This window comes from Gymnoscopelus braueri (genome assembly GCF_963280865.1).
Source record: "Gymnoscopelus braueri genome assembly, chromosome: 15".
NCBI classification, from domain to species: Eukaryota; Metazoa; Chordata; class Actinopteri; order Myctophiformes; family Myctophidae; genus Gymnoscopelus; species Gymnoscopelus braueri.
Window position 1 is genome coordinate 16,682,977 of NC_137620.1, and position 27,985 is coordinate 16,710,961.

General features: G+C 44.2%; 2 protein-coding genes across 2 annotated transcripts in view; one reads left to right on the plus strand and one right to left on the minus strand.

The window, feature by feature from the left end:
* Window positions 1-27,985, plus strand: part of LOC308102268 (uncharacterized protein) — a 98,590-nt gene that overhangs the window by 42,899 nt on the left and 27,706 nt on the right. The window lies entirely within an intron of this gene.
* On the minus strand, window positions 135-9,090 carry LOC308102122 (GTPase IMAP family member 8-like; the record flags this gene model as incomplete). The annotated part of the gene is made up of 5 exons (XM_080451726.1): window positions 135-140; window positions 1,775-2,314; window positions 2,348-2,469; window positions 3,541-4,248; window positions 9,015-9,090. The coding sequence occupies 5 exons, from the start codon at window positions 9,088-9,090 to the stop codon at window positions 135-137; spliced, it is 1,452 nt and encodes a 483-aa protein (XP_080307852.1).

The following is a 27,985-nucleotide window of genomic DNA, read 5'->3' on the forward strand; positions in this document are numbered from 1 at the left end:
ACTACATCTCAAGAGGCAAATATTGTACTTTTACACCACTACAATTATTTTACAGCTTTAGTTACTAGTTACTTTTTTCAAAAATAGCTGATCTACAAGCTCACAATGCGTCGTGTTGCGACACGTTGTGCTGCTTAACACTGATGTAAATATTTAGGATTGGATTTAGAGATTGAGTTATATGAATTATTAGTAACATTAATTAATTAACATTGAGAATACAAACTGAAAAACAATATAATTGACAAAAAGTTGACATAAATAATAATGAGCAGCTGCTTTACTTGTGTTCAGTTGTGATGCTTCTTCTCTCAGTTCCTCTAATTTACATTAAGTTAGAATTTTATTTATTGCCCCTTTTTGCACTTTACTGTACTTTTTAACACATCGGGTGCCAGAGGTTTATTAAAATATTATACGTTCAGTGCCTGCATTTCTTCCATCCACTTACGTTGATACGTTTCGTGCTATAGAGCATCGCAGTTCCCGCCCCTTCCGGGTTCCACCGCAAAATACTCAATGCATTTTTCCCATTGACATTTCCAAAAATATTTATATCAATTAATTTAAGCCTAGAATCAAGCCATCCAGGGTCCTGGTGAATCATGACCATAAAACGTTTGATTCTGTAATTATTATTTTTTTGAAAACGGCAAAACAAAGGGTATTTATTAAATATAGTATATCATATAATTAAATATAAAATAAAATAAATCACAGAAAAAAACGTTTTATGGTCATGATTCACCAGGACCCTGGATGGCTTGATTCTAGGCTTAAATTAATTGATATAAATATTTTTGGAAATGTCAATGGGAAAAATGCATTGAGTTTTTCCTTCCGGCACCAGGAAAAACCAGGAAGTGGGCGGGAACTGCGATGCTCTATAGAAGCGCATGTAAACAAGCGTGCGTGCGAGACGGCGGAGGGTCCCGACTAACGCCTGGAACAATAATATTTCCAACGCGATCCTCCATTGCAGAGTGATCGCCGATCGAAAACGGCTCACTTCCACCACGTTAAAAAGAAATGGAGATATTAAGCTTTTAGTCAAGGAGTTAACATTGGAAAGGCCGACCGGAAGGATTTTTTACATGGATCCACATCTGGCCTCTCCTTCTCAGAAACTCCTTGGATGATCCCAAAGTTTCGTTAGAGCGCCCCACGTGGGCCCCTCGTATAAAAATGAAATTGGGTCACTTTTTTAATTAACTTTTGAAAATTATTGTTAAAACATTTTAAAATAGTGAAAATAGCCGATCTACAAGCTCACAATGTGTTGCATTGTGACGCGTTGTGAGCTTGTAGATCTGATATTTGCACTACTTTTGTGCAAAACTGATGTATGATGTATAGGGCATTCATTTACAAAAGAAAAACATAAAAATGTGAAACATGGAGATACAAGGTTTCTACCCGACAACAACAATATTACAGGGCTATAGAAATCATGTCCTTCATCATCATCATCATCATGATCATCATCATCATCATCATAACCACCACAAGTGATGTATTATTCATATTATTGTTAATAATAATTTACCAGCCAGATTGGAAAGAGACAGACAGACAGACAGACAGACAGACAGACAGACAGAGAGACAGACAGACAGACAGACAGACAGACAGACAGACAGACAGACAGACAGACAGACAGACAGACAGACAGACAGACAGACAGACAGACAGACAGACAGACAGATCGATCACCTTTAGAGCTAGCTTTCAGAGTGGTCAGTTTCCTGGTCAGTGTCCAGACAGACAGACAGACAGATCGATCACCTTTAGAGCTAGCTTTCAGAGTGGTCAGTTTTCTGGTTAGTGTGTGGACATGTTCCTCTATGTTCCTCTTCCTCTCTGACATCTTCTCACAAACATCTCCATCAGCTTCACAGTGTCCACCTCTGTTTTCTGACATCATCTTATCTATCTTCTGCAGCAGCTGTGTGACCTGAGTGTCATCTCTCCTCTGGTTGTTGAAGACATGATATCTGTTCCCACATTTGTCAAGAAGCCAGCGGAGGTCTTCTCCTTCAGCCTCAATGTGCTGCTCAATGCTTCTGTCTCCCAGACGGTCTCCACAGGTGAACAGTACCATAGAGTGACTCCAGAGACTCTGTGACAGAAGTGTCATGTGTCCATCTACTGCTACTCTCTGTGCTTTGGTGAATGCTCTATTAAGAGGAACCGTCAGAAGAGCAGCATGTGGTCCAGGACGACAGAGACACACACTGTTCTGGATCTCCAGTTTGTCCATCTCTAAGGTGTCCTGTAGTGGACTGTTGTAGACCCAGCCTGGTGAGTCCACCACTGTCACCTGTCTCCCTGCTACTTTACCCTGTCTCACCTCACACTGCACTGACCTCAGTTCAGTTTGAAAACCACTTCCTGTCAGAATTGTGTTTCCTGCTGAACTCTTACCAGAGCCCTCCTCTCCCAACAACACAATCCTGAGGTCAGTCAGTCCTGTCAGAGAAAACAATGTTTACTTTCACTTTGTTTAACGACATTGTCAAGGTTTGTTTTAAATAGCGAAAATAGCCGATCCACAAGCTCACATTGGTTCCCAACTTGACACATTGTGAGCTTGTAGATCTGCTGTTTTCCCTATTTGTTATATAACACAATATATTGTTACTGTAAATTAACGCCCTACTTCACCATACAAGAGTGTCACACAACAGTGAAAATAGCAGATCTACAATTTTATTTGCAGGTGAAATGTTATTGTTTAAACATGCTAACCCGAGTGTCCCTACTCTTTAACTGCCAGAGTAATAGCGTAATAGTGTTACGCTACTGCCAGCGAAAACGAGCGATTTTATCAACCTTTGAAAAATCATGGAATATTTTCTGTGAATGCTATCCGCACGGTGATCCCCTCATTACACACACAGGGGTCTCGTAGAATGGGGGGGAAAAACATTATCCGATAGCGTTAATCCGTTCCATAGTTGTGGCAAGTTGAAAATAGCATGTTTTGCCAAAAATATATAGTGTAAAAAAAAAAGTACACAGGAGCCGAGATAGAGCATTTTAAAGCAATAAGTTAACCAGGGAGTGAATGGAGCAGCACATCTTTGTGCTCGTCCTTGGCAGGCTGGGCCATAGCAAAATTTGACAAATTATTCGTCCATGGCAGGCAATGAGTTAAAAAAAAAGTTGAAAAAGTTCCCCATTATAGTGAAAATAGCAGATCTACAAGCTCACAACACGTCTTAACACAACGCCGTTGTCATTGAGCTTGTAGATCTGCTATTTTTGAATAGCCAAAGCTAAGTGGTTAAAATGATTGTGACGCAATGTTAACTAATTTTGCTGGGGACCCCCCTGGTAACCCCCCCCCACTGGACCACTGGTGGTCCCCGGACCACTGGTTGAGAACCACTGGCTTAAACAATAACATTTCACCAGCAAATAAAATAAAACTGAACACAATTATTTTTTCTTTGTCAATACAATCGCCTCACATCAGAAAAAATATATTTAGGTTAAAAATTATCAAATTGTCACTTAAACAAAGTAAACAAAACATACCAATGTGTTTTGGAAGTCCAGTTGTTTGTTTCTGGGCGTCTGTCCTCCTTTGTTCTGCTCTTCTTCTGATAGTTCTCTCCTTCTCCTTCAGTTCCTCTGAGATGTGTTCTTCTGTCTCATAGTGACAACCATTACTAGTCATCATCTGATCTATCTTCTCCAGCAGCTCTGTGACCTGACTTCTATCTCCTCTGTCACTAATGTTAAGAACATGGAAGCGACCTTCACATTTCTCAATAAGAGGTCTTATCTCAGGGCTAGATCTAATGAGATCAGTGTTCATGTTGCTTTTATCAGCTACAGTGAACACCACCATAGTGTGTTTCCACAATCTGTCACTGAGGAGAAATCTCACATGCTCCTCTGCTGACATCCTTGTTCCTACATATGGGTTGTCCAATCTGATCACTAGGACAAAGGCATGGGGTCCTGGAGAACACAGATTCACACTCTGTTGGATTTCTAACTGAGTCAGTTTTGGGGTCAGATCTAGGGGACAATAAGACGTCCATCCTGGAGTGTCTACCACAGTGACCTGTCTGCCTGACACTTCCTCTTGTCTCATGACACTCTGAGATGTTATTCTGTTTGTGTCAAAAACATCTCTGCCCAGGATGATGTTTCCTACTGAACTCTTTCCACTGGCTCTATCTCCATCTCTTCCCCCGATCAGAACTATTCTCAGGTCTGACGGGTCGCCGTTCTTCCCTGGTTGGAAACAGTCAAATAATACTATTATTATTATTGACACACACACACACACACACACACACACACACACACACACACACACACACACACACACACACACACACACACACACACACACACACACACACACACACACACACACACACACACACACACACACACACACCCTTAGCTGAGAGAGAGATGAAGCAGGGACCCCCCACTACATATTATATAACATTGTGTTGCAGATTAAACTTTCTCATAGATTTCATATATCTTCATAGACTTAGTTGACAACACTATCAATGTGTAGCGTTGTGTTGGATTCATGTTAATACGTATGTTCCGGACCGGTAGGCAGCGGTACGAGACACAAAGGAGACTTTTTGTGTTATATTAACACTTGAATTCAAGTCTCCATGGGATGACTAATCGATAAAATAAAGTCATTTTGGGGGTGAACTATCCCTTTAACCACTTGAACTTTAGCATTCCTATTCTGAGGGGAACATAAGCTGAAAATAGCAGATCTACAAGCTCACACGGCGTTGTGAGCTTGTAGATCGGCTATATTTGGCTAATATGTTTGGTGGTGTAGGAAAACAGCAGAACAAGTATATGTCTTCTAAGTATTGAGGGTTCAACACATTGCCTGCCAAAATCGCATATATGCGTTCTTTCCAGAAAAAAAAGGCTATTTTGAGTGGCTGAAGTATTAAATAGGGCTTTTTAATCATTATTCTGCATTGTATTTCTACTCTCTATTTTTATTGTTTTATTTTGACATATTTTATTGTATTCAAAAGTGCTTTTATAATGTGTTTATTTAGCTGTGTCTTGATGTCGTAATGCTTGTCTTGTTGAAATGTGCTTCACAAATAAAATTGCATTACCTGTTAATGTATATTTTGTATTAATATTTTAAATTGTAATAATCAAAATCTGCAAAATAAATAGTAGCTAAGTTTTCAAATAATTGTAGTGGTGTAAAGATTGCAGTAACACTTGCTATATGCATCCCATGTCTATAATGCTTTAGAAACTATTAATATAATGCATTATAATCTGCTTATAACACTGTATAATTGTAGTTAGAAGCACTCATAAATACTCAAAATGATTTATAACAATAACCATAACACATTATGAAGCATCCTACATTAAAATTGCCTAGAGGGTCAGACGACGGCGGACGGACGGACGGACGGACGGACGGACGGACGGACGGACGGACGGTCGGACGGACGGACGGACGGACGGACGGTGTGTGTCTCGTCTCATTAAAAACATCAGCTGGCTGGTTCTCTCTGAAAACAAATATAAATGAACACTAAGCGTTATTTGACCTATTGTACCAATATAACATAATAGCTATGTCCTGCTTTTGTCTAAGGAGAAGTCCAACTAAACCATGGGACAACCAGGATAGATTGACTATGTTATCAGTTGAAAATTATGATCATAAAGTCGTATTACTTCACAGAGGGACAATGTGGTGAGCAGCCTATTGGATCATCATCACTATTGGGAATATATTGCTCATTGGAAGCAGAATCACATGATGGCTGTTGTACGTACCACGCTGCAGGCACACACTGTTTATCCTTTTAACATTAAATCTGACCCAAATGAAGAACCAACATAGTCTGAAAGGAGTTTAGTTCAGGTACTGTATAACCTTGTGCAGTGGTGGAAAAAGTACTCAAATGTTTTACTTAAAGAGGTGGTGCCATGTTTTTGCACTTTTTCTGTTTTTCATGTGTCTATGAGGTTGATAGAACTTCATTAAGGCCCCCGCTGGTGGTTTTATGGTGTTTCATGTCTTCTCTAACTATTTGGAGTTTTTTCCTGGAGGCTGAAACCTTGAGAGTCAAACGTGCCAATCCAAAAACAGCGACATACTGACGTAACAATGCCCATACCCACCCACCGCACCTCCCCTCATTATCATTGTCATTTATACTACAACCTTTTGTCGGCGGAGCTGCCTAAAACACACGTGTGTGACCATGGCAGGTTGTTCTGTGCCTAACTTCTGTGTGACAGCTATCAAACAGTCGTTTCACACTTTGCCCATTGACACGGACAAACGTGATCAATGGCTTAATTTCATTTATAAAGACAGGATTATTCCCTCAGCCCCCTCTACCAGGCTTCGGGTGTGTAGTTCCCATTTTGTTGATGACTGCTTCACCAACTTAGTGCAAGTCAATATGGGATTTGCAAACAGGAAAGTACTGAAGCCAGGTTATATTCCGACGATTTATCCTGGAGACACAGAAAGCAGCACCTCAGGAGCGTTACCGGTAAATTAAAACATCCGCCAGCCCCAATAAAATGATTTAGGAGCATGAATCGGTTTGACATAGCCTTGTGTCTGTGACCTCCCCCACCGTTTAGTTGTGGGATTTAGTTCAGCGTCAATAAGATCGCTTCTGAACATCGTATGGAAAATGTAACGGTAGTCGCGGTAACCTACAGTCGTCTGTTGTTACGACAGTGTGAAGAAATTAATGGATGGGTTGAAACAACCTTTTAAACCGGGGTTTTGTGCCGGTCTGCGACTCTGCGTTGAATTCAACGTGCAGAGACAGTGCTGGTCGTGAACGCGCATCGCCGTTTAACATGGCGTACAGTTAGATCAGGGACGAGCCTCCATGTTAATTCAACGCAGGCTGCCAACAAACTAAGGTTTTAAACGGTTGTTTGAGCCCATCGATGCGTTGTTTCACGCCGTCGGAACAACAGACATATGTAGGTTACGGCGCCTAGCTTTAGATTTTTCATACGATGTTCAGAAGGTAAAACATTTACATTAAATCGGCAGAACATACCGACGCGGGCGGGACCAACTCGAGTCATACAGTCTCAGCCAACGTTAGGGTCGCCAGAGCTAGTTCAGTTGGATTAGATACATAGCGTGATTGTTTGTCAATATAATAAAAAAGAGACGAATTATCTGTGCCTCAGCCTCTGCAAACAGAAGTGTATTATCAAGGTGGAAATGGCTCTGAATACATTATGAGAGCAAAGTTAGACGTTTTATATGCATATGCCTACTGTAATATACTGTAGCTTATATTTCCATTTTCTAGTAAGGGGATGTATGGAAAGAATACATAGCCCATTTAAATGGGAATGTCAGGTTGAAGGAATACAAATGCATTGTAATGATAGTAAAATGTGTGCAGTGATGCTATAAATAATGTCACTGATGTAATGGATACCATAGTCATTGTAAGATAAAGTTCTACTTGGATCACATGATATTGAACATCATCACATCTGTAAGAATGTATGACAACTGATGGTTCTGTTGAAAGGACAACTTTAGTTTTTTTAGAACCAAGGTTTATGTTTTAGATTGTAATTAAAGTAAATAAAATATGAGTGTTAAAATGTTTTAATTTACTGCTTTCTATAGTTTTAGCAATTTTTGCGATCTTTTTTACAGTGGGCGGAGGCATTCTGTCCGGTGGCTAAATATGTATTTTTTTACACAATAACCCGGCGTTTTCTTTATTATTATTTACATTTGCATTTGGGATTTGAGCAAAGGGTTGATGAGGCTTTCCGGTTATGGAGTAGTTCTTCTTCTTCCTCCTCATCTTCATCTGAACCAGATTCAGGTTCAAACATATATGGCTGTATTTGTCCAATTTGTCCTCCTGCCATTTTGTAAACAAATGGGCAGAACCATGGGCAGTCCTTTAGTGAAAAGGGGGAAGGACTAGGACAGGTGGGTGGTCTTAAAGGAGGAGGCGGAGGGACTGGATTAGATGGGTGGTGCTAAGTGAAACCAGGTATACTTAATGAACTGGTGGGTGTGTCTACATAAAAACAACATTTTAACACTTACTGTACACTTTTTTTTTTTTTGAAAAAAATCCTTACATAATAATAATACCTTATGATCAGGTTTTAGGGTTGAAAAATATCATGGCACTCCATCTTTAAGTAAACGTATCAATACTGCAACGTAGAAATACTCTGTTACAAGTAAAAGTCCGGAATTCAACATTTACTTGAGTAAAAGTACAAAAGTATTGGCATCAAAATGTACTTAAAGTACCAAAAGTAGAAAGTACTCATTATGCAGAATGTCCCAAGTTTTATAAAAATCTTTTGAAAATAGCAGATCTACAAGCTCACAATGCGTCGCACCACCACTGACCTTGTGCCTACAGTATGTCCTGTAAGCCCCCTGCTGATTTCTCTAATGATTGAAGTGTGTATTGCGTCACATATTCATGTGTTTGTTGTTGAAAAGTGAACGTCAAGCCATATGTTTAACATCATACTAGTAGCCTACTGTTGATGTGTGTGGAGAGAGTTGTAACAGCAACTTTTTCACACCTTTTAACAGACTGATCTCCTGACAATATTCCTCTTATAGTCTGTAGTAGTCTGCTCTGGATAACAACGTTTAGTGTGTAGGGCCTTTAGTGTCCAATGTAGCAACCCTGGTGCCACTAGAGCTCTGATTGGATATTTTAAAATGTCTTAAAACGGATTGGCACTCAACTGGAAGAGTAACATTCATGTGCAACATTTTGGACCTCACGCCCCCCCCCCCCCCCTGTGATCTTTGGTAACCCCTAGGGTAACTATAAGCTACCCCCCCCCCCCCCCCCCCCCACACACACACACACACACACACACACACACACACACACACACACACACACACACACACACACACACACACACACACACACACACACAGTCCTACTTGACATTAAATGAATCACATGCTTCATAATTCTATCATAATGTTTTACCTGCTGAAGGGCTGCTGGTCTGAATCCCACTCTGCTTTCGTTTCCACCGCCACAAATTGGAAATCATTGCAGCCATACTGGAAACACCCTAAATTAACATGACATTAATGTAAACCACCTACAGTATCGTCATTACCTTCATTTAAACTCAGAGTACAATGAGAGGCAGCCGAGGTAGAAGTCCTGTATGTAGAAGCCCACATGTGAAGAAGGTTGATCCTATCATCAACAATGCCCTTCGGATCATAACTGGCTGCTTGAAGCCCACCCCCGTGTCCTACCTGCCAGTCCTAGCGGGAATTGCCCCGGCCGGTCTCCGACGAGAGGCCGCTACCCTCGCACTTGCAAGGAAAGCCCAAGAACATGACTGGCATATCCTGCACGATACAACAACTAAGGCAGCGTCCCCAAGCAGACTCAAGTCCCGTCACCCCTACAACAGGACAGCACAAGAGATGCTTGGTTCCATCCCTGAGGACCTATCTACAAGGGCATGGCTAGCAACTTCCTGGAAGCAGGAATGGGAGTCGGCTGAACCCACACGTCTGCACCATCACATCCCAGACCCAGGAGATGGAGTTGAAGGAGAACATCTACCACGCCGGCATTGGACCCTGCTGAACCGCCTCCGTACTGGGGTGGGTCGCTTCAAATCGTCCATGAAGGAGTGGGGCCTGGCAGACAGCGCAGTATGCGAGTGTGGCGAGCCTGAGCAGACTGCCGAACATATAATCACCACCTGTCCTCTGTACAGACCTCCTTCAGAGGCTGGCCTCTTCCAAGTGGGACCAGAGACGAGAGCGTGGCTCTGTGACACTGAGCTGGACATATGACGACGATACACGAAAGAAGAAGAAGGCAGCCGAGGTAACAATGCAGTAAAAACACAACACAATACATTAATAAAATCACCAAGAAATAACAATTGTAAAGAAAGCATGAATCAGTAATGACAAGACAATACTTTAAACACTCATTCCAGGCAGATGTATTAGATTATCAGATATCTTGTGTGTGAAGTTGACACTTTGGCCTGAAGGCGGCGCCAGAGACAAGGTGATGTGATCAATCAAATGGTTAGTATTCATTATCCAGAGAACATGAATGTGTTCAGTAGGTTTTATAGGAATCCATCCATTTTTATCTATAAGTGGACATTTTGACCTTCCATGTTTTTGGGCCAGAAAAACTATAGCTGTACAAATTGGCAATATCAACATTCCAGTCAGTCTCTGGATTGAGAGCTGTTATAGATTTTTTATTTTATTTTATTTCATTAGTCTAATGTTGTGGAGACATAAAGTGATGGTGAGTCTGATGTTCCAGTACAGTTTGACACACTAGCAGAGAGAACAGTTCATAAATGGATGACTGTACAGTACAGTAAACTGTACATCCATCATTTACTATAATCTGATGTGTTTACCTTTAAAAACACTTCTGTAACTTTGTTTAATTACATTAGTAATGATATGTTGACAGATTAGTAAGCTTTGTGTCACTCAGAGTGTTTACCTTATTAAAGTGTCCAGACTGTAAACTTCACTCCTACAGTGTCAACATGCACTGACAAGTGATTCCTGTCAATCAAGAGGAAAGTGTCAATCATTCATGTGTTGTGGATAATTAAAGTACACACTGTGTTAATATCACACTGATGACATCACAACATGTCATTGTTGATACAGTACAGTACAGATACGGTACAGTTATAGTCAGTATAAGTCATCTCTGCTGCCGGGCAGAAACCAGCTATGTCCAAAATATAAACACAATACTGCCTCATCAAAGTTGGTGGTGACTTTATACGTTGTCAGATACTTGAATATATCCTTATATTATTATCATTTTACCCAAATACAGCTCAAGTGCAGTTAGGAGGTGTTTGATCATTAATGTGGACATCTATTTCTGTCTGACTTCATCATTCTAATCAATAATGGACAAAACAACTCTCTCCACAAGGTGGAGTTACGTGGTTTGACTGACAGTTTGAGGATCCAATGGAGTTAATCAGAAGCACTTTTTAATACTTTTCATTGGTTCAATATTGTAAAACCCACACACAGACTAAAGGGTGTTCAATAACACAGATTTATTGGGGGGGGGGAGACTTGAAAAATGCAGCTGGTTTCTGCCTGACAGTGACGATATGCATTTATCCTGTATCTATCTTATTTTATTTATAGTTGTTGAATAACAGTTCATACATGGTGGAATGTCCCTCTATTATATTTCATTACAGTGTGGATCTCATACTTCCATGTGGCTGGTCTATGATGTCAGTCATCTACTGTATGTCTATGACATATCTATGACGTATGGCTCCCAATTCAGGCGAGGTTTCAGCCTGATCTGACCCCATTTAACTTTATTATGAAATGTAACTTAAATGTTTCAAAGAGTGAAATATGTTAGTATTAGTTATTATTAGTAGAAGTACTTGTGTGGCCTATTGGCAGTGTGCACAAGAAATGTGATGCTGATCATTACAGTGGTTTTGAGACACACACACTGACCGACCCTCTGCAGAGCCATGGCAAACTGCTGCAAATTAATACAATATTATAGCACATTCACCTCAAATACACATTGTTAAAACATTCAGCCAAGTCATAATTTTCTGATTTTCAACCGGAATCTACATTCTATTGTAGCCTACGTTCAACGAACAATATTGTACAATAAATAGACAATATCTACATTGTAGTTAACATCCTTCTGCCAAAAGGAAACACATTGTGAGAAGAATACAACACTCTAACTACTCATTGTCTATAGGTTTTCCAATAAAAGCTCCAGACGTGGTTTTTCAAAATAGCACAAGAGACTTAGTGAGCTGCAGGCACACTAATAAATTATCAGAACAATGATGTTATAATTGTCTTTAATGTTGGACAGTACTGATGTGGATGGATCATGTTTACTGTTGTGTGTCGTCGCCCACAAAGACCATGAAAAATATTGATATACATTATATTATATGTCTTCACTGACTGCTTCCAATAGACATTTAAAACAAATATTTCATGAGCATCATTTTACAATAGTATAAAGTAATCATACGGCAACCATTTCTACATGAAGTTTTAATTTTCTTGATAAGTCACTGTGTCATATCAACATTAAATTATGACACATCAAAATGAAATATTTCCAAATCATTTTGATTGTCATTAGCCTAATGCATAACTTACATAAGATTTGCTTTCACATCATCAGGACACTGTAATAATCATTAGACTCAGAGCAATAACCCACCTATCTCCCAGACCCCCACTCCATCTTCTTCATCAGTAACCCCACCTATCTCCTAGACCCCCACTCTATCTTCTTCATCAATAACCCACCTATCTCCTAGACCCCCACTCTATCTTCTTCATCAGTAACCCCACTATCTCCTAGACCCCCACTCCATCTTCTTCATCAATAACCCACCTATCTCCCAGACCCCCACTCCATCTTCTTCATCAGTAACCCCACCTATCTCCTAGACCCCCACTCTATCTTCTTCATCAGTAACCCACCTATCTCCCAGACCCCCACTCCATCTTCTTCATCAGTAACCCCACCTATCTCCTAGACCCCCACTCCATCTTCTTCATCAATAACCCACCTATCTCCCAGACCCCCACTCCATCTTCTTCATCAATAACCCCACCGATCTCCCAGACCCCCACTCCATCTTCTTCATCAATAACCCACCTATCTCCCAGACCCCCACTCCATCTTCTTCATCAGTAACCCCACCTATCTCCTAGACCCCCACTCTATCTTCTTCATCAGTAACCCCACTATCTCCTAGACCCCCATTCCATCTTCTTCATCAATAACCCACCTATCTCCCAGACCCCCACTCCATCTTCTTCATCAATAACCCACCTATCTCCCAGACCCCCACTCCATCTTCTTCATCAATAACCCACCTATCTCCCAGACCCCCACTCCATCTTCTTCATCAATAACCCACCTATCTCCCAGACCCCCACTCCATCTTCTTCATCAATAACCCCACCGATCTCCCAGACCCCCACTCCATCTTCTTCATCAATAACCCACCTATCTCCCAGACCCCCACTCCATCTTCTTCATCATTAACCCACCTATCTCCCAGACCCCCACTCCATCTTCTTCATCATTAACCCCACCTATATCCCAGACCCCCACTCCATCTTCTTCATCAATAACCCACCTATCTCCCAGACCCCCACTCCATCTTCTTCATCATTAACCCACCTATCTCCCAGACCCCCACTCCGTCTTCTTCATCATTAACCCCACCTATCTCCCACACCCCCACTCCATCTTCTTCATCAATAACCCACCTATCTCCCAGACCCCCACTCCATCTTCTTCATCAATAACCCACCTATCTCCCACACCCCCACTCCATCTTCTTCATCAATAACCCACCTATCTCCCAGACCCCCACTCCATCTTCTTCATCAATAACCCACCTATCTCCCACACCCCCACTCCATCTTCTTCATCCGTAACCCTGATGACAGTATCCCTGTTGGTATCTCTTTTTATGTGATACTCGACTTTTGTAAAACATATTTTTTGTTGTTGCTGTTTTTAGTATTTCTTATTTTATATTTTTTTGTTAATGTATTTTTATTTTAATGTCTTGGACCCCAGTTAGACAAACTGACGTTAAGGCGTCAGCTAATGGGGATCCATTTAAATAAACAAACTAATAAACAGCAACAGTGTAACCATGTGACCATGAAAACATGTTTTGATCTATCTATCTATTTATAAACAGCCTGTGTTTTAAATGCTAGGGGGCTGGTAAGACCATTATATATTCTATTCTTTCTTTCTAAGCTAATAGAATATGTGATGTTCTGTGTCCTGCCACAGAACATCATCAAAGGCTAAGTTAAGACATTGATTGTTTAAAAATGTAACTGGAGCTCCATGACAAAACCTAAAGACATATAGTACTGTTGTGAAGGGCTACTGTATGTCACCTGTTTCTGGCAATGTGTGTAGCATGGGAATCAGTGACCTAAATATTTGAGCTACTGTTTGAAAGTAGTGTATGCAATATATAAAGAAGGATGACAGACACAGTGTGGTCAGGTTCAGGCTCTGTATTAAACTGAATAGTGAATGGGTACAAGCCCCATACATCCGGGGTATATATGCTCTCAGTGATGTATGCAGATAACCGATCACATCGATATGTTAAACCTGTAACATCTTCCCTTTCTTAAGTAAGTCCCCTCAGTGACTAACATACAACCCCCAGTGAGCCCCAAACATCACATTACTTAATTCCGTAATTCACATCAATGTCTTTTTCCCCTTTTCCATTTTTTTTTTTTTTCTCTTTTCGCCAAACGTGCATACTATGCTAATAGCCAGTCTCTCTGGTGGCTTTGACAGCCGTCCAATCCTGGTGCGTGTTATGGAGCTTTTAGGAGAGGCCCTTATTGCGGACCTAACAGGGCTTGGCTCGGCCATGGTCGACCTAACAGGGCTTGACTCGGCCACGATTGGGGAAGTCTCTGCCGTCTCTGCAGTCTCTGGAGCAACACTGTGTGCTGGCTCCAACTCATTCTCCCCACAGGCCTGAGATGCAGATGGCTCCGCCACTCTCAGGTCGACCCGGTTGCGTCGATAGACAGAACCATCAACGTCCACCAGGTATGATCTAGGTGTAACTTTTCCGAGACATGTCCCAGCTCGCCACAACCGAGTATTGTCACCCGGCAGGGGCTTCATTCTGACAGTCTCGCCAACCTCCAGCTCCGGCAGGACCCGTGCAGACCGGTCATAGAAAGACTTGGCAAGCTGCCTCTTGTGACGCAGCTTTTCTGTAACCCCATGCACCACAGCAGGTTCAAGGAGTCGGTTGGTCACAGGAATGGACGTCTTCAGTCGACGAGACATGAGCCTTTGTGCCGGGCTGCTGTCCATATTCTCAGTCGGAGTATTTCTCCAGTGTAGTATTGCCTTCCACGGGTCGTTGTTATCCCGGGAGGCCTTGCGCAGTAGGTTTTTTGCAATCTTAACGGCCGACTCGGCCTTGCCGTTTGCCCTGGGGTACCTCGGGGAGGATGTCACATGCTCAAACTCCCATTCAGAGGCGAAACGAGCAAACTGGGCCCCAAACTGGGCCCCATTGTCCGTAATTGCCTTGTCTGGCTGGCCTTGACGTGCGAACTGCGCCTTGCAACGTCTGATAACAGTCTCTGCGGTCAGATCAGAGAGGAGTTCAATTTCCCAAAAGTCTGAGTAATGATCAACAATGAGCAAATAATCCTTTCGCCCGAAACTGAAAAGGTCCATGCTGACAATCTGCCATGGCCTGGTTGGCAATTCGTGCGAGAGCATGGTCTCTTTTTGCTGGTTCTGCGCATACTCATTGCAAGTAGTGCAGGAGCTCACAAAGTCCTTAATCTCTGCCTGCATGTTTGGCCAATATAAGGTTTCTCTAGCTTGCCGATAACACGCCTCTCCCCCTATATGGCTGGTGTGTATGTGTGCAAGCATCTCCGGGCGCAGTGATTTTGGGATAATAACTCTTGGCCCTCGGAAAAGAATACCATTCTGAGCACTGATTTCATCCCGATATGGCCAATACCCTCTGATGATGAGAGGTGTCTTGTCTTTGACATCTGGCCAGCCCGCCAGAACTGTAGACTTCAGCGTCTGGAGACTTTCGTCCCAGTCAGTGTGCTTCCTGATTTGTTCCAGCCGTTGGTCACTTACATTAAGGAAGTCTGCCTGGTTTACGTGTTGCATGTCCTCTTGTGCTTGTTGTAACGAGCAGATAGTATGCCGCTGGTAGGCCGTCCCCCTGCCAGTACATTGTGTTGTAGCCCTGCTGAGCGTGTCGCTGATGAACATCTCCTGCCCTGGTTTGTAGACGACTTTCAGACAGTAGTTTTGTAGGGTCATAAGCATGCCTTGAAGCCTCTTCGGCGCACTGAGGAGAGGCTTGCTAAAGATCGATATTAGAGGTTTGTGGTCCGTTTCTGCTGTAATGAGGTCGCGGCCATACAAATAATGGTGGAACCTTTGGCAGGCAAAGACAATGCTGAGGCACTCTTTCTCGATTTGTGCATAATTTCTTTCTGTTTGAGTGAGAGCTCTATAGAAGCAAACGCGGTGGGTTGACCCTCCTGCATAAGGCAGCAGCCAAGCCCACTTTGGCTGGCGTCACTCTGAATAGTGACAGGCTTGGTCACATCATAATAGCGCAATAATGGCATGGTTGTGGCCAGCGACTTGAGCTCTTGTATTGCCGCCTCATGTTTAGGCAACCAGTGCCAAGGAGTGTCTTTGTCCAAGAGGCGCCGCAACGGCTCACAGACACTTGATAGGTGCGGCATGAATTTGGCTAAATAATTGGCAAAGCCGACGAGGCGTTGTACGCCTTTTGCATCAGTTGGATTGGGCATGTCAATAATGGCCCTGACCTTTTCTGGATCAGGCTTCAGCCCAGCAGCTGAAAGGATGTGGCCGTGAAACTGGACTTCAGGCACTCTGAACTGCAGCTTTTTTACTCCTAAGCGCAGCTTGACCTCACGGCAGCGGTCCAGCAGCGCCAGGAGCTTGGTGTCATGGTCTGACTCCGCCTCTTTGTCCGTGTTACCGCAGCCCACGACCAGTATGTCGTCAGCGATGGGCTCTATGCCTCTGAGCCCAGCCAGCAGCTCATGCTGTTTCCTTTGATAAACTTCGGGTGCCACCGACACCCCGAATGGCAACTTGAGCCACCTTTTCCTCCCCCAAGGGGTCCAAAACGTGGTCATGAGACTGCTTTCAGTGTCCAGTTTGCATTGCAGAAAGGCATCTCTGGCATCTACTAAGGTGAATATTCTTGCTTTTGGTAATTTGTAAAGTACATCCTCCAGGGTGGGCATGATGTAGTGGGAGCGCCGCAGAGCTTTGTTTAGAAACTTAGGATCAATGCATATTCTCAGTTTTTCCGGTTTGCTTACTATTACCAAATTGCTGATCCAGTCAGTTGGCTCTGTGACAGGTGTAATATGGCCTTCAGCCTCATACTTGTCCAGCTGGGCTTTAACAGCTGCTTTCATGGCGATGGGAACATTGCGGGGAGCACACTGAACTGCCGGAATATCAGGATCAAGGTCAAAGTGTACTTCCCCGGGCACCGATTCCACCGGTGCGGTGAACACATCATTGTATTTGCTGATAAGCTTTTCTTTGGTTAGAGGTCTGGGCAGTGCATGTTGGACTTTGTCGACTATCTTTTCCTTAGTTAGAGGTCTGGGCAGTGCATGTTCGACTTTCAGCACCTCCTCAGGAATGGTGAAGTGCATAAACCCAAGGCGTTCACTGGTGTCGCCCGATAAGAGAGGATGCTGTCCCTTTTTCACGACCTCAAATGAAAGCTTTTGTTTGCAACCCTGTACTGTACATTCAGTGTCAAAAATGCCTAAAGAGCTCACTAGCCTCCCAGAGTACAGCCTCAGACTGGTTTTACTTGGGCGGAGCTTTGCATGGGGTGCAAGTTTTTCCTTGTCTTTAAGAGTCATTACGTCACACGTGGCCCCAGAGTCCAACTGACATCTCTGTGCTTTGTTGTTAAAACGCAGTGTCACAAACCATTTCTTTCCTTTAGTTTGTCCTACTGCGCTTACTGACTCCACAGTGTATAACTGTGACTCCTCATCACTGCTCTGCTCTGAAAACTCCTCATCCATGCAGTGCACCTTTCCTGTAGTGCTTCCTCGTTTGCTTTTTTGGGCGGTGAAACCGCCCCTATAAGTGAGATTTGGAAAAATGTACATTTTCCTGCGCTGTGATCTGGGCCCAGGAAATTTGTACAATTATCCTGCGCTGTGATTGGCCAATCACAGTCTATTCAGGACTGTGATTGGCCAGTGTCACATGACACATGTGCATAGCCCTATATAAGAAACCATAACTTGAAAAAAACCAAAAATTTGTTTTTTTCAAGTTATGGTTTCATCCATCATAAAGAGTGTTTCAATAAATGTATTTATCTTTTGTACATGATTGGTTGACTCCATTCAGTATTGTGATTAGCTAGCAAGACACCGCCCACTTCATACTTGTGCAAAATGATTGTTAGTTCCACATAATCTGCATTTTTTCCCGAAGGCTGGGCAGTGCTCTCTTCCCCGAGAATGAGTATTGCCACAGTACTTGCATGCATAGGTAGCGTCTGACTTTTTGGGTGAATAGCTCTGCCTCGATTTGTTATGCCTGGTCTGTTGCTTAGCAACGGAGTGAAGCGTCTCGCTGTGTGGAGCGTGTGTACTAGCAGCCGTTTCCATCACTCGCATTCGGATTTCAGTTAGCTCTGCTGCGCGACACGCTTCAATAGCTGTGACCAACGTGAGATCCTTTTCTCTCAACAGCCTACGCCTTGTGCTCTCATTAGCAATACCCAACACTATTTTGTCACGAATCATTTCATCCTTTAACTGTCCGTACTCACACGTTGCTGCCTTCTCCCTCAGTCTGGTCACAAAAGTGTCTATGGCTTCGCTCTCCTCCTGTTTACAGCTCCCGAACAGATATCTTTCATAGATGATGTTTCTTGCGGGTTTAAAGTACTTTTCCAGTGCGTCCAGTATCACTTTCGGGTCCCCTTGTCCTTCCTCCGTGAGGTTCAGGTTATGACGGTAAATATGTCTGCATTCACTCCCCATAACGCTCCGTAGGGTTGCCGCTTGGATCCTTTTGTCCTTCTCCGATATTCCGGTGACGAGAATATAATCCTCAAACTCGGCACGGAAAATGTTTGTACTCCAATCGCCAGTGAAACTCATTGCAACCGGCGGGGGAATGTTAGCTGCCATGCTAGCTAGTTAGCACGTTGCCGTCCGACAACTAACGTAACTCGCGTCTATGAATTAAAAACGCGAGCCACCACTTCTGACGCCATGTTTGAAAGTAGTGTATGCAATATATAAAGAAGGATGACAGACACAGTGTGGTCAGGTTCAGGCTCTGTATTAAACTGAATAGTGAATGGGTACAAACCCCATACATCCGGGGTATATATGCTCTCAGTGATACATGCAGATAACCGATCACATCGATATGTTAAACCTGTAACAGCTACCTCCTAGTCTGATTGGATGTTCATGTCACATGGTCATTGGCTGTCCTGTGTTCTGTGTTGGTTATACTGACATCTTTCTTATCAAACCAAGTTGGTTTGATAAGAGAGACGTCAGTATTTCCTGTTCAGTGTGATCAGGGTTTGTGACCGAAACGTTGCTTAAATAAAAGTGTTCCTACTGAGCATGTGCAGACGGTGTGTGGGTCATTTTAGTTTATTCTCTACGTTGAGCCCATCAGGTGTGGTTGTGGTCCTAGAGATAAAAATCTAATGGGGGTCCGTGGTCTAATCATGCATATCAAACTGGTGGTCCTTGAAATTAAAAGGTTTGAGAACCACTGTGACAGGGGATACTGTGTGTTCATATTTGAGACAGTTATTTATGCAAATATTCCACTTTCACTTTTCACTTCATTAATGTTTTTAAATAGCCGATCTACAAGCTTGTAGATTGGCTATTTTCAAATAGCTGATGTATATAGGGTATATAGTAGCTTGCTGATTTTGATGCTATAGATATTAACACATTTTTCTGGGGACCCCAGTACAGTTCATCAGTACAGTTATTTAACATGACAGTGTGGTACTAAAGCTGCAGTCGAAATCCAGCTCTTAGAGAACCATTGTGAAATCCCCTGGTGTGTGTTCATATTATTTTAGATATTAAATGATGTGCAGGCCTAGGCAGAAAGCTGTTCAATACATGTTCATCCTGTGTGCTGTTGCAGTGGTTCTCAAACCTTTTCATGTCAAGGACTCAAAATGAATATATTTTTGGCCATTTTAAGATTTTTTGAAAATAGCCAATCTACAAGCTTGTAGATCGGCTATTTTCAACCTGGTGATGAGGTTTAAAGTGGCTAAAACGTGTAACATGGATTATAGGCCAAATGCCACAGCAGAGGAAATGGTGAGAAATCAAATGAGTGATTGACTGTTTTAGACAATGCATGCATTGCAGATATGTTGATTCTAACCAAATTACTGTATCTGAGATATTTATTTATGTCTAGGCTCCTATGCTCTTGTTTAGTGTACATGATAGGGCAGTGGTTCTCAAACAGAGGGTGTACAAATGGAATCAAATGGACCCTCACAGGTCCATTTGGTTCCATTTATACACTCTTAGAGTAAATGTATACAATTTAAAATTATTTTAAAGTATAGATTGCTGTCCCAGAGGTAGAAAATGCTCTTGAAATGAAAAGGTTTGAGAATCACTGTGATAGGGGATACTATGCGTGCGTTCATATTATTGTCTCCGCCAGGCCGAAAGGCATGGCGAGAGAGTATGTTTTGCACCCTGTCTGACCAGCTAATCTCAAGGACCGTTGGCATGATCGCAGCGAAACTGTGCACACACACTCCCTGGATGCCAATTCAGAACCTCTGCCCAAATCTTTCACATGGGCCTGTTATAGCGCCACCAAGAGGCCGCTTTTTGCAAAACCTATTTTTGACAGTACTCCTACAGATTCTGTCCAAACGTCACGTAAATCGGTACACAGTGGCCCTCATTTATCAACGGAGCGTATAAACCGGCTTATATTTTTCCATATATTCGGCCGTACACCAACGTCGAAGTCACATTTATCAACGAATCCTACACAGCCAATCCTAGCGTACATTGGGTCGGAGCTTTGATAAATGTCACGGCTGAAACCGAGTGCCATTTAAATAACACGCCCTTAAATATTCTCGAAACGCCCTGATTTTACGACATGGAGAAATACGACCAAATAAAGCATGGGAAGCCAAAAGAGTTTCGCCGGCTCGCCTCGCTGCCTGTCAAGTCACACACGCACATGCACACGCCTCTCTCTCTCTCACACACACATACACACACAAGCCCAACTGTGTCTTTCATGTAATCCGTATCGGTACAATCTTTGTCATGTAGGCTTGTAGCCTACATGAATTACATATTATGATACCAATCACATCGCCATGAATGGGGTTAATTTATTTAACCCATACCGAGCAGTGCACAAGCAGTCATGTAGGATATTCCCCGTGAGACTCGGACGGGCGGCAGTGATCCCGTGCTGCCACGTTAATAAGAGATTCGATCGTCGGGTTTATATCCTTAACCCAGCCAGGTTGTGTAGCCTACATAACTCTCTATGACAAAACTCCATAACATAGGACAAGCTACTGTAAGTTTGTAGACCTCACTGTCCATGAAAAGATGGTCGGGGCTCCCGATAATGCTCTCGCAGAAGCGCTCGTATATTTTGAAAATAGCAGATCTACAAGCTCACAACGCATCGGGATGGGACCTGTTGTGAGCTTGTAGATCTGCTATTTTCAAATAGCCAATGCAGCCAGATCTGCAAGCTTAACCGAATGACTGTTAAAGCAGTTTGTTTAAATTACTTTATAAAATGTTATATTTTCACAGGGATTATTTATTAGTGTAGATATACATTTAGGAGAGGATTATGTGTCCAGATGCCTGTCAGACAGTCAGACAATGCTTCTCCGCAGGTCTAGAATGGAATAAACGGGCGCAGCCAACGTCAACAACTGCTATCGACCAGACGTGAGATCTCAGCATACGGTAGGATGAAGCCATCGTCAGGATATATTGATAAATGCCGAAAGTTGCGGTGATCTCGCCGTACGCCCATTATTTGGTCTGCGCCGCGTTGATAAATGAGGGCCAGTATCTCTATAGTCATTAAACAAAATGGGTCTTTCAGATTTAACTTTTTCATTATCATCAGTGTTTCCTTAATTCATGTTTTTTGTTTACACATGATTTCTTTCTATTGATATATTGCATTCATGTTCATGGGTATTTTCAGACATTTAACCACCTGTGAGGGGTTGTGAGCTTGTAGATCGGCTATTTTCAAATAGATGATGTATATTGGGTTTATAGTGGCTAGCTGATTTTTATACTATATCAAATCTGAGAATCACTGTGCTATTGTATAGTGTGATTACAGGTCAATCAGTAAACACTAAAGGAAAGCTGTGTTTGTAAAGCCAGGTTATTCATATATTTTCAAACATTTTCATGCAAGTAAGGGCATGGTGTGAACATGACAAAAAAGCACTGGTAATAGGTACTCCTGGTTTCTGCTGGGAACAGGGTTCGAGTCCCTGCAGCGCTGTGTGCTTACTGTTTCACCTTTGTCCTGTTGTATGTTTACATGTTTACAATGTTAGCACTCAATTCATAGATTCATAATACCTGAATGCACTTTTAATTATAGTACATCAAGCAGATAGCCCTGTGATTACATCTTTATAGCACATGGTTGCATTACAGTGCAACCACAATGTGATTACGTTCTTATTCACAATGCAACGTTTTTGTACTCCTATGTCATGGTGTATTAGTCAGCACAGTGGATTAATATTTCTATCGATCTGGGATTGTGCAAAACTGTGGTCAATGAATTGCCTCTTCAGCTAGATTAAACGGCAGTCACTTATAACTGTTGAGACTCCTAGAACATTAAGACGTGTTGACATGGATAGCTTTGTGTCTAATAACATCTCTGTGTTAATGAATGGGGTATGAGCATTATGTCATACAGTGTAGATTGTAGATCGGACCATGTCGTACAGTACATGGTCTACAGACCATATACTGTAGACCATGTCGGTCTACAGTACAACAAACTATTAAGATGTTTGTAATTACAACATGTACTGCTTGGTGTAATGTTTAAAGTAAAGTAGGCCTTGCACAAGCCCGGGATCGAACCCAGGACCTTTTGACCATGTCATGTGTAAATGACATGCAAATGGTCCAAACAGGGACAACCCCTAATGCTAATCTGATCCTTCCCACATTGACTGGAGAAACCTCAGCCAATCGCTGGCCTCACAGAATGCACTACGGTACGGCTCATCCCCAGTATGGGGGTTCGAATTCACTGCGGTGCATCCGGCTTTGTCGAGTGTCTACACGAAAACAATTGGCCCGTGTTTGGGGGAGGGAAGCCGGCTGGGGAGGAGGAGGAGTACGACGAAGGCTCTACAGTACGTCCTCCTGGTGGGGACTCCTCACTGGCAGGTCTGTTGGATATAACAGCAGTGACAACACAGAAATGTGTGTGTGGGGCCTGGACCGCTGCCCTAACAGCACGTCGTGGGTTCGAGTCCCGATCCCAACGGCCTTCGCTGCATGTCACTCCCCATCTCTCTCTACATTTCCTGTCAGCCTATACTGTCCTGTCAATAAAGGCATAAAAGCCAGAAGAAAAAAAAAACTGCAGCCCCTCATGCATCTCGATAGACCTCCAACATGTGGTGAAATGTTCAAAAAGTAATGATACACACTGAAAGTTTTATATTGAAAACCTCAAATATATTTAGCAGCACTTTGCACTGTTTTGTTTGCATAAACGTTAAAACAATAGCATAGCCATCACTTTTATATGTAAACACATGTAAACCATATCATAAACGTTAAAACAATAGCATAGCCATTACCTTTATATGTAAACACATGTAAACCATATCATAAACGTTAAAACAATAGCATAGCCATGACCTTTATATGTAAACACATGTAAACCATATCATAAACATTAAAACAATAGCATAGCCATTACCTTTATATGTAAACACATGTAAACCATATCAGATGTGCATGAACAGTAAAGATGTAACCATGTGACCATGAAAACGTGTTTTGATCTATAGGTTTATAAACAGCCTGTGTTTTAAATGCTAGGGGGCTGGTAAGACCATTGTATATTCTATTCTTTCTTTCTAAGCTAATAGAATATGATGTTCTGTGTCCTGCCACATAACTAGAGGTTACGAATGTAACCCCGGTTTTAGTAGGTTCGGAGTTTACTACTCACTATGGGATATCAGCGCCCTCAGGCGATGAGACAGAGCAACACACACGCTCCCGGTGCCAATACTGATTGGCTAAGGGTATGTCACGAGTCCGGAAGACCCGGAGTATAAAGCTCCCTCGTGACGTAGGCTCTTCCTCTTAACATTCTCCTCTCTGCATGCCAAATGCGCACAGAAAGGGGTGTCTGGTGAGTAGTAAACTCCGAACCTACTAAAACCGGGGTTACATTCGTAACCTCTAGTTTTACCACGGTTCTCCGTTTACTACTCACTATGGGATTCATAAACCCCCCTTGAGGTAATGAGCCACACAACCCTGACAACCCCGCACGCCCCTCAGCTCCTAGGTCACGTCCCCCCCGGACGTGACCTAAGACCCCCAGGCCATAGGTCCACGACCTCAGGGCCCCTGGGCGCCCCCCCAGCCCACCGGGCTGGGGTGCGGGATAGATAACAAGAGTAGGCCCTGACAGACTCTAGAGTCTGCCCTATTTACTAACAGGCAGACACAGTCCGCCTCATAATAATGAGGAGCAGGGCCCTATCCCCAAGACACAGCCCTGCTGGTCCCAAGGAAACCTAAAGAGGAAGTCGGAAGATATGGAGAAAAGGCCCCAAGCCTACTCCCTATCCTCCACTGACCTGGAGGCAGCAGCCACACCCAGGACAGCGTGCGCCATTGATGACGCCGCCACGTCCAGACTGTAAAAGGCCGCAAAAGTCGACGGTGACGACCAATTTGCAGCCGCACAAATCTCCTGGATCGAAGCTCCCTTGTAGAGAGCCCAGGACGTAGCCATGCCTCTAGTAGAGTGGGCCCTCAGACCCCCCGGGACAGGGACACCACTACTCACATAAGCCAGCTTAATGGCATCACGGATCCATCTAGAAAGCGTCGCTTTGGTGACCGCCTTCCTCTGAACCCCCACGCCAAAAGAGACAAGAGTTGTGTCGATGAGCGACTGGCCGCCGTCCTCTGGCAATAGAGCTTCAAGCTCTCACCGGGCAGAGGCAATGTAACCGCCTGTCCTCCGCCGAAGCGAAGGGAGGCGGATGAAAAGCCACCAATTCAACCGGATCTGGGGCCACCACCCCGGTCTTTGTAACGAACGCCAGGTTTGGTTTAAGCAAAACCCTCCTGTCGTTGTTCAGAAAATTCATGCACTCCGGGCTCACCGAGAGCGCATGCAAGTCACTGACCCGTTTAGCCGTGGACAGGGCCACCAAAAGGACCGTTTTTAGACTAATGACCTTCAGGTCCATAGACTCAAAAGGCTCGAACGAGTGACGGCACAGTGCCTCCAGCACCACCGTCAACTCCCAGACTGGGAACAGTGGCCTGTTGACCGGTCTAGCCCTTCTGGCGCCGTTCATAAATCGGCGCACGAAGTTATGCTGACCCACCGTCTTGCCATCGTCGAAACCTAGGTGGCAAGCCGAAATGGCAGCCAAATACACTTTCACCGTCGAGAAGGATAAACCCTGATTTAGCCTTCCCTGCAGAAAGTAAGAATGCTACACATCGAGGCCTGGAAAGCCACCACCACTGGTGACTGTTCCAACCCCCATCTGACCTCGTAAGCATTCCTCGTGGACACGGCCCTTGCGCCCTGGATGGTAGCCATCACGTCAGGGGGAAGGCCACACGAGCTCAAATTCACCCTCTCACGGGCCAGACCCATAGGTCTAGGTCCTGAGGGCGTCCCCCCTCCCTGCCGCAGCAAGTCCCTGCCGACAAGGAGGGCCCAAGGCACGTCGTGAAGGAGAGGAGTTATCTCCTGACCTCTACGTGTCCCATGCTGGGGCCACCAGCAACATCAACAACCCTCGGAGCCTGACCCTCCCCCACATGGGGAGGATCAGCTCTATTGGTGGGAAAGCATAAAGCAGTTCGTTCAGGAGGCTCGTCACCTGGAACGCCTGAATGGACGCGAGACGTGAGTCGCATCACAGCGCCATCTCGCACGCCAATCCGTCCAACACCAGGGAGGCCAAACCTTCCTGCTTGTTGACATAGCACATGGTCGCGGTGTTGTATGTTCTGATCGAGACAGAACAACCCGGAAACCGAGCACCGAACTGTTTGAGAGCGAGGAAAAACCCCGTGAGGCTGGCGTCCGTGGTGATGACCTTCTGTGATATCACAGCGCCTATACTGACCCCCTGGGACAGAAAAGCCACCTGCGACCACGATCCGAGTGTCTCCACGACACCCTGGAAACACCACCACTTGCTGAAGCCTGAGGTGAGTGGGATCCGAAGAGCCCGCTGCCACCTCTATACAGGTCTCATGTAGAACCTGCCCAAGCGGATTAGGTGAATGACTGAAGCCATGAGACTCACCGCCTGCATGCCTAGTTTGTAAGTGACTTGACGCCCTACGCGAAAAGACCTCACACAAGCTAAGACGCTGTCTAACCTGCCCTTGGACAGCCGCGTTCTGAGCGTGTTCGAGTCCAGCGAGATCCCCCAGAAGGTGGTCCGCTGAGATGGAACCAGAACGCTCTTCTGGACGTTGATTGTGAACATAGCGACGTCAGGTGGGAGAGGGCCACGGCCGTGTGCCGTGCCACCTCCTCCTCTGAGCCAGCAATTAACCAGTCGTCGAAGTTAAGTCGACAGACCGATCCCCTGTCGCCGCAGTGGAGCTATGGCCGCATTGGTACACTGCACGAGCACTCGCAGGCTCAATGACATACCAAAGGGAAAAACCGTGTACTCGTACACTCCCCTTTGTAGCCGAAGTGCAGGAATTCTCTGTGTGGAGGCCAGACTGGAACGTGGAGGCAAGCAACCTAGAGGTTGATGCCCGCCCATCAGTGCCCCTGATGTACCGTTTTGCAACAGCTTTTACGGTCGTCAACCAAGAAATGGATACTTGTTGAGGCCCTTCAGATTCAGAAAGGGCCGTACGCCCCCCCCCCCCCTTTTTCTCACCAGAAAAAGCTTTGAACAGAAACCCAGTCGGTTCTGATTCGTAGATATTTCTCTGGTAACGCTCATGCTCAAGAGAGAGAGAGAGAACCTTCTCTCTTAGAGTCGTGGCTGCTTTTATCTTCCGCATGAGAGAGACACACTCGTCTGACATAGGAAGTAACACAAGGCATGTGGAAAACACACCAGTTCAACCACAATGTGTTGTTGTTGTTCAGGGGAGCCTGGCCAGTACAACCACAGTGTGTCACTGCCGTACTGAGCTTAACCAGTAAACACAGTGCAACGCTGATGTACTGGGATAAAAACAGATTCGGATTGCAACCCTCCCAAAAGCTGCTCACCGAGCGAGCGAGTCGGGAGGGGGCGCTGCTGTTATCAGTCCCGTGGGCAACGTGCACATTTCCACGGGGACCGATGACGTCGCCACGCGGTCCAGCGGACTCGTACTGTGGCGTCCATTAGAGACCGTGTCTGCCATGCTGTGAAACAGGCCTGTCAGGCACAAAGGGCTCATAAAGGAGGCCATCGACGCCCAGGGACCCCCTGGGACCCCTAGCGTCGTGACCTCCTGACCGGGGCTGGATTACGTGCTTGTGTATTTTAAGACATTTTTAATGGAACAAAATAAAGCACAGAGACAGTGTAAAACAACATAAAAAGTTTTACATACTCTTATGAAAACCCTTTATGTGTGTCTCAAAGCACTCAATGAACCTGAGCCTCCATCGTGGTAGTGTAGACAAAGGGCTAACTAGCTTAGTTTTTAAGCTTAGCCTGGTCTAGTCTAGCCTAGCTACAGGTCGCTTTTAGCCTTTAGCTGCTACCTGTAGCTGTTTGGCTAACCAAGAACGAAGGAGAGCTATGCCCACCGCAGCGTTGTTTTAGGGGACTGGCTAAGCGATGCACCAAAACAACACTGCTCTTTAACTGTGTCGATGTTAGTGAGGCTAGTCAGCCGCTAAGTGAAACAACATCAGCCTGACTCTATGGGCTCATAGAGGAGGCCTTCGACGCCCAGGGACCCCCTGGGACCCCTAGCGTCGTGACCTCCTGGCCGGGGCTGGATAATGTGCTTGTGTATTTTAGTACATTTTTAATGCAACAAAATAAAGCACAAAGACAGTGTAAAACA